This window comes from Phoca vitulina, unplaced genomic scaffold (assembly GCF_004348235.1).
Source record: "Phoca vitulina isolate PV1807 unplaced genomic scaffold, GSC_HSeal_1.0 scaffold34, whole genome shotgun sequence".
NCBI lineage: Eukaryota > Metazoa > Chordata > Mammalia > Carnivora > Phocidae > Phoca > Phoca vitulina.
In genome coordinates this window covers 16,583,676-16,591,893 of record NW_022589737.1, presented here as the reverse complement: position 1 = coordinate 16,591,893, position 8,218 = coordinate 16,583,676, and the positions used below count along the sequence as shown (strand labels likewise).

The following is an 8,218-nucleotide window of genomic DNA, read 5'->3' as shown; positions in this document are numbered from 1 at the left end:
CGCTTTCAGCGCGCGAAATCCGCTTCAAACTCGCCCCGCCCAAAGGCCCCCGTAGAGCCTCTATGTAGCAGCCAGTCCCAGGTTTGAGTGAGAACGCCCCAATCCAATTGGGCAAGTGTTCGTGAAGGTTTACTCTCTGCCTCCACTCTTTTTTCCCTTGACTTCTATTGGACCAAGTCACCAAAGCCCCTCCACATTCTATTTGTTATTGGTCAAAAGCTAAGTACTTCACCTAGAGAGGCGTCTCCGACTCGAGCTCACGCTCTCTCCGGCGTTTAGTCCAAGGGAACTGATGGAGTGTTTGAACTTCGCACTTGCTTTTATTCTGTTTCAGTCATTCTATTCCATTGCCACTGGAGACATCACAACCCATGGCCAACATTTCCTCCTCGATGTGGCCCGCCCCTTTGTAGAGTCCCCCTCAGAGCCGTGCGGCAGTCGGCAGCGTTAGCAGCCCCCGCGGTTTCAGCGATGCGCTACCTTGTGACATCAGCGAGGGAAGAGGCGGATTCTCTCCTACTACCGGAAGACGTCCGCTCTTTTGATTGGCTACTCAAGACGTCCGTTAGGACGTGTTGCCTTTTCCGAGTGCACTGTGAGCGTGGGCGCCCCTGTGGGGGTGTGTGCAGGGGTTTCTAGACCCGGCACCAATACCCCAACCCCCTTCCATCAGGGGTTCGGCTTAGGGTCGCCCCTGGTGGGCGGCTCTCGAATCTTGAGGAGGAGCTCGAGAACCCGGACCCCCCCAGGGCTGCGGAGGTCCTCTGGGTAGGCAGGAAGATGGCGGCATCGGTCTCTGCGACTTCTGGTTCCCAGATCTCGGTAAGAAGCGGCTGACGTTCAAATAGGCTCGGTCCTGGCGCCTCTTTGCTTTTCCTCACCCTTCAAAGCGCTCTGGGCCCAGAGCCTCACCCCATCCTGGGGAACGGCCGGGGATGCCCCTTGCTGCCCGGACGCTCACTGCTCCTCTGTGGAGGATGCACCCTTACCTCGAATCAGGCCTGGCCCGTCCATCCCCTCTGCTCCCTTCACCTTCCGGCCTAGCAGCGCAGGTTGCCGAACTTTGCCAGGATTCGCTAGGGCGTCTACCCACGCCCTGGCCTTGAGAAAACAGTGCAGCTTTGGTCACGTGGGTGTAACGGCCCCTCTTGGAAACTCGCCGAGACCAGGTAGGCTCACAGGTTGGCTTAATTGGCAGCTGTTGAATAGTCCTCAGTATCGAGTGCTTACTAGTTGCTGCTTGTGCTGATTCCATTGCCTGCAGTGGCTCCCGTCGCATATTCCCAGTGACTTTGTCCTTGCTTGTACCCAGAGCGCGCGCTTTCCGCCTCCGGTGTTACTGTGCAGCGTGTACATGCCGTTCTAGAGAGGCGACAAGGAGAGCTGAACCTAAACATTGTTTTCGCCTCTCAGGGGCCACCAGCCAGTTCAGTCACTATTATTTGTCGAATTGGAATGTCAGCGCATAGTGTTTGGGGATCCGCCACATTGGGAATAGGCAGAAAATGGGGGGAGGCTCAAGTGAGAGCCGTTATATCTTCATTTAGCTAAAGCGGAGTGCCTGGTATACTTGGAGGCGCCAAGATTACACAGGTGAATGAGATAGGATCCTTGCGCTGAAGGAGCAGACACTGAGGAGAAACTGCGTGTAATTAGGCTGTTACGCAGTTCAGTTTGATAAATGCTGCTATGGTAGAATAACCTAGGCATGAATGGTTAGCAGTTCTTGGGTGTAAGCTAGAAACAGTCCCTGATCAGTGGAGAAGATGCACCTTTTACTTATTCATAACTTTACTCATAGTTTTTTTCTTCTGTGGAATACTTGTGTCTTTTGCCTGTCTTGAATCGGTTTGTCTTTTCCTACTGATTTATAGTCATTATGTATTCTGGATGTTAATGCTGTATTCTAATTACTCTTTGGCTTGTCTTTCACTTGTCTAAGATCTCTTTTGTTGGGAGCTCCTAATGTTCATGGGGTAAAATTTATTAGTCTTTCCTTTTTCTGTTTAGTGCTTTTTGGTTAAGAAATTCTTGTAGCAAAGGCCATTAATGAAATTCTTATGTATTTTTCCTACAAGTTTTAAAGTTGGGGCCTTTTAAGTCCTTAATATGCGTGAAGTTAATTTGTGTGCTGTGAGGTAGGGATCTAGTTTAATGTTTCTACTTAAGATACGCAATTTCTCCAACATTACTTGTTAAATTTATCTTTCCCCAATGGTTTGCATTTCTAGCTATCAATATATTTTTGTATGTGTATGTTTGTTTTACTGGGCTCTTTGTTCTATGGTTGTATTTGTCTTTCCTTGTATCTATACTCACTGTATTAAGGATTCTCCTTTATATTTCTAAGAGAGTACCTGCCTGTTCCTTGTTCCTTCAAGAGAAGTGTTAGCTATTCTTGGTCCTTTGCTGTTCTTTAATAGAAATTATAAAATCTGCTATTGGAATTTCAATTCAAACTGCATTGAATTTCCAGTTCAGTTGGGTAATAACCAATGCCTTTAAGATACTGAGTCTTGTGTCTTGTTACTCCAGTTTTTTTTAACTTTAACATTTTTCAGTAAAATTTTATAATTTCAGGTCTTGTATATCATTTATTAAATTTATTTTTAGTTTATTTTTTATGCATTTTCACAAGTTGTGTTTTCTAACTGTTATACAGAACTGTTATACATTCTTTCATATTAATTTTACTCAGCAATTTGTCCTAAACTCTAATTCTCATAATTGAGGATTCTTTGGTATTTTCTATTTAGATGATCATAACCTGTGAAATTTTGATTGTTTTACAATCTTAACATTTATTACTTCCTTTCATTATCTTAATATGCAGGCTATGAAATGCAGCACAACTTTGACTAGAAGTTGCCTTGCAGATTTCTTTGCCTTGTTCCTGAATTTAAAAAGAATGTTTTAAATTTGTACCATTAAATATGTTGTCATGTTTTTTGGTAAATTTTCTTATTACTGTAAGAAAATAGTTCTTTAATAATGGCTGGATATTGAATTTTATTGATTACTTTTTTGCATTTGTTGATGATCATATGGATTTTCACATTAAAGTGAAATGGGTGTTCTAATGTTCATTCAGTTTTAAACATTCCTGGAATAACCCCATTTTGAACATACTGTATTATTTTTTCTATATAGTTGAGTATGGTTTGCTAAATTGTATTTAAGTTTTTATATACCGGATTTCTTCAAGCCATGTTGCTCATTCCATTTGAAAAGAAGGCAAATAATACACATTTCTTATCATCCTTCATATTTAATGCAGTGCCATACACAGAGATGTTCAATAAATACTTGAATCGTAAGTGTTCCTAAGTAGGAACTAAAGTTACCAGGGAAGAAAGTGGTCAGGTAAAGCATTTTGCCTTCAATCCTGAAAGTTTCTCTTAGAATCATATCATTTTAGTTGGAAAAATATTTATTGAATGCTTGGGGTCTTGGAAAGCATACTAATTAGGAGTTATACTCAGGCCCCTTAATAGCTGTGAGACCTTAAGCAAATGGTCTAAGTTTTCTTAGCCTGTTTTTTTCACCTACAAAATGGAGACAATAATATTTGCTATGCTTCCTTCAGTGGTTCTTGTAATAACTAAAGGAGAATATGAGTGTGCTTGGAAAAAATATGTTGACAAATCTGAGGTTCTATGTTCAGTGTTCTGAAAAATCCCAAATACATTTTTCTGAACTCTAAAGTGAAGATACTTTCTTACTTGTCAGGATTGTTGTGAGGATCAACTAAGATAAAGGAAATGTAAATTGTAAAGTACCATGCAAATTTGAGGTTTGTGGTTGTTTTTATTTTGCGTATGTATATATTGCATGTATGGGGGGGGGCCTAATTCTGCTTGAAAGATCCTTTGCCCTTCAGTAGTTCTCAGGTACCCATGATTGAATGGCATGTGGCACTGAAAGCAAGAAGAATTCACTTGAAATCTTCTGTCATCTCAGATGGCTGCTATCTTGAGAAAGGTCTATTGGCAGGGTTAGCTCTTGATAGGCAGCTGTGGACTTAAATGGTAAACAATTTCATACACTAATATAAAACTTTAAATGATGAGTACCTCACTCTGCCTAAACTGTGTGTACAGTGTGGTTTATGCTGAACACCAGCTTTCTTTCTGGGAGTCAGGATTGTAACCAGCCCCCAATGAAAACCTTGGCCACTGAGTCTAAGAAGCCTTGGTAGAAAACACTTCACAAAAGTTGTCGCTATTAGTTGCTGGAGGAATTAAGCACATCCTGTAAGCAGCTAGAGAGGAATTTTGAAAGCTTGTGCCTGATATCTTACAGACTTCACCCCCATGGGTTTTTTGCTTTTGCTATTTTGCTTTGTATCCCTTTGCTGTAATAAATCCTAGAGATGAGTATAACTATATGCTGAGTCCTGTCAGTCCTTCTAGCAAATCATCGAACCTTGGGCTGGTCCTGAGGACTGCTGACAGTCACGATGACAGTAGTTGGAACATTCCCAAAATTCAAGTTACCAGATACCAGCCAAGAACCAGCCTTGAAAGCAGACATCTCTAAGTATAGCAGTCGCATGTCTGCTATATTAATCCTTTCTGCACAGTCTCTCTATGACATTTGTGCTCTTTGTTGTTGTTTGGTATAAAGGAAATTATATTTTGTAATTTATATTTTATAAATGTATGTAATTTTATAATTTATATACTTGAATGGAATAATTCAATTTTATAGACAATGTGCAGTTTTTCCTGTTTTGCAGAGGAATTATATAATTAATTCATTCAACAGATTTATTTATTTATTTTTATTAACATATAATGTATTATTTGTTTCAGGGGTACAGGTCTGTGATTCATCAGTCTTACACAATTCACAGCGCTCACCATAGCACATACCCTCCCCAATGTCCATCACCCAGCCACCCCATCCCTCCCTCCCACCCCCCTCCACTCCAGCAACCTTCAGTTTGTTTCCTGAGATTAAGAGTCTCTTATGGTTTGTCTCCCTCTCTGGTTTCATCTTGTTTCATTTTTTCCTCTCTCTCCCTATGGTCGTTGCAAATGGCAAGATTTCAATTTTTTGATGGCTGCGTATTAGTCCATTTGTGTGTGTGTGTGTGTGTCTGTGTGTGTGTGTGTGTATGTGTCTGTGTATACACACACACACACCACATTTTCTTTATCCACTCATCTGTCAGTGGACATCTAGGCTCTTTCCATAGTTTGGTTATTGTGGACATTGCTGCTATAAACATTGGGGTGCACATGCCCCTTCGGATCACTACATTTGTATCTTTGGGGTAAATACCCAGTAGTGCAATTGCTGGGTCGTAGGGTAGCTCTATTTTCAACTTTTTGAGGAACCTCCATACTGTTTTCCAGAGTGGCTGCACCAGCTTGCATTCCCACCAACAGTGTAGGAGGGTTCATCTTTCTCCGCATCCCCGCCAACATCTGTCATTTCCTGACTTGTTAATTTTAGCCATTCTTACTGGTGTGAGGTGGTATCTCATTGTGGTTTTGATTTGTCTTTCCCTGATGCTGAGTGATGTTGAGCACTTTTTCATGTGTCTGTTGGCCATTTGGATGTCATCTTTGCAGAAATGTCTGTTCATGTCTTCTGCCCATTTCTTGATTGGATTATTTGTTCTTTGGGTGTTGAGTTTGATAAGTTCTTTATAGATTTTGGATACTAGCCCTTTATCTGATATGTCATTTGAAAATATCTTCTCCCATTCTGTCGGTTGTCTTTTGGTTTTGTTGACTGTTTCTTTTGCTGTGCAAGAGCTTTTTATCTTGATGAAGTCCCGATAGTTCATTTTTGACCTTGCAAGGGCCTTGCCTTTGGCGATATGTCTAGGAAGAAATTGCTGCAGCTGAGAGGTCGAAGAGGTTGCTGCCTGTGTTCTCCTCAAGGATTTTGATGGACTCCTGTCTCACATTTAGGTCTTTCATCCATTTTGAGTCTATTTTTGTGTGTGGTGTAAGGAAATGGTCCAGTTTCATTCTTCTGCATGTGGTTGTCCAATTATCCCAGCACCATTTGCTGAAGAGACTGCGTTATTTCCACTGGACATTCCTGCTTTGTCGAAGATTAGTTGACCAGAGTTGAGGGTCCATTTCTGGGTTTTCTGTTTCATTGATCTATGTGTCTGTTTTTGTGCCAGTACTATACTGTCTTGATGCTTATAGCTTTGTACTAGACATTCAACAGATTTATTAAATATCTTTATCAAGTGTTTTTATTGGAACTTAAACTCAATTTTCCTGTGTCAGTTGACGTTTGTAGTCAGGGTGTCCTACAATCAATTCAGTTCTGCTGCTGACTAGCTGGAGATAGTGCAGGCCCCACACTTTAAGGGGCTGGCTCCCACATGACTGCCCCTACCTTAATCCCAGGTGTCCTGAAGGTAGGTTTTTGCACTTCTGCCCAGTCAACTACATATGAAGGAGTTCCCATGACCCTTTCTCCTCACATTTATTAATTTGCTAGAATGACTCACAAAACTCAGGGAAGTGAGTTATGCTTACAGTTAGTTGTTTTTGTTTTTGTTTTTTAATAGAGGATACAACTCAGAAACAGCCTAATGGAAGAGACACATAGGGCAAGATATAAAGGGGCTTCCATGACCACTCTGGATGCTCCTGGAACCTCGTTGTTCAGGAGTTTTTATGAAGGTTTCATCATGTACTTATGATTTATTCAATCATTGGCCATTAGTAAATGAACTCAGTCTCCAGCCCCTCCCTTCTCCTGAGGTCAGGGTGTGGGGCTGAAATTTCTAATGCTAATGACTTGGTTGGTTTTTCTGGCTACCAGCCTTCATCCTGAAGCTATCTAGGGGGTCCCACTCTTGGTATAACAAAGACACCTGTCACTTAAGAAATTCCCAGAGTTTTTGAATCTGTGTGTCAGGAACCAAGGACAAAAACATTTTTTTTTTTTTTTTATTCCACAGGGCATAGAGATACTAAATATATCAAGTAGGAATAAGCATTTTTAAAAAAGAATAAAGGCGAGAGAGTGACAGAAAGGTGCTACTTTAGGTAGAATAGTCAGGGAAAGTCTTACTGACAAGACTTCTGAGCAGATGACTGAGTGGTGTGAGAAAGGGAGCTTTCCAGGCAGATAAATATAGGAAAAGAAAACAGTGTACTGTGTATTTTAGAAATCCAAAAGTAGGTCAGTATAGCTGGGAAATAATGAGGGGGCAGAGGGGTGTGGAGAAAGAGTGGGAGGGAATGAAGTCAGATTAGTCTGAGGTCAGATATGTGGGGCCATGAAAGCCATGGTAAGGAGACACCTGGGTGGCTCAGTCAGTTGAGCTTCCAACTCTTGATTTCAGCTCAGGTCATGATCTCAGGTGGTGAGATGTGCGCTTAGCGCAGAATCTGCTAGAGATTCTCCCTCTCCTTCTGCCCCTCCCCCTGCTCATGTGCATGCACATGCACTCGTATGCTCACTCTTTCAAATAAGCAAGCCATGGTGAGAATTTTGGATTTTATTTTGTGATGGAAATCTATTGGAGGGTTTTAATTAGGGGTATTACTCTAATATACTTTTTTTTAAAACAATCATAACGATTAATACTTGGAGACAGGCTAAGGGGATGTGGACAAGAGTGATTAGGAGGCTATTAATGCAGTCTAGACAACAGATCCCAGTGGTGTCAAACCAGGGCATTAGTAGTGGAATTAATGAGAAATTGGAGAGTTTCCACATATAAGTGAGTTCATACAGTGTTTGTCTTTCTCTGTCTGACTTCATTTAGCATAATGCCTTCAAGGTCCAGTTATGCTTTTGCAAATGATAAGGTTTTCTTGTGTGTTTTTTTTTTTATGGCTGAATAATATTCCATTGTATATGCCACAACTTCTTTACCCATTCATCCATCAATGGACACACATTGCTTCCATGTCTTGGCTCTTGTAAGTAATGCTGCTATGATCTGAACGTGGAGGTGCAGATATCTCTTCAGGTTAGTGTTCTCATTTCTTTTGGATATATACCCAGAAGTAGAATTTCTGGATTATATTGTAGTTCTATTTTTAATTTTTTGAGGATCCTCCATACTGTTTTCTATAGTGGCTGTATCGATTTACAATTCCACGAACAGTGCACAAAGGATTCCCTTTTCTCTGCATCCATGCCAGCTTTTGTAATCTCTTGTCTTTTGGATGATGGTTAGTCTTTTTTTTTTTTTTTTAATTTTTTTTATTGTTATGTTAATCCCCATACA

General features: G+C 41.1%; 1 protein-coding gene across 2 annotated transcripts in view; it reads left to right on the top strand.

Annotated features, from left to right (window-relative positions):
* Positions 1–268: 268 nt before the first annotated feature.
* Positions 269–8,218, top strand: part of CEP57 (centrosomal protein 57) — a 40,659-nt gene continuing 32,709 nt past the window's right edge. The window contains exon 1 of one of the 2 annotated variants that reach the window (XM_032426236.1): positions 269–822. In XM_032426236.1, the coding sequence (XP_032282127.1) occupies positions 781–822 (42 nt within the window). In that variant the 5' untranslated portion in view covers positions 269–780. Of the gene's footprint in view, positions 1,170–8,218 lie in introns of both variants that reach the window. The other variant, XM_032426237.1, reaches the window with a different exon arrangement.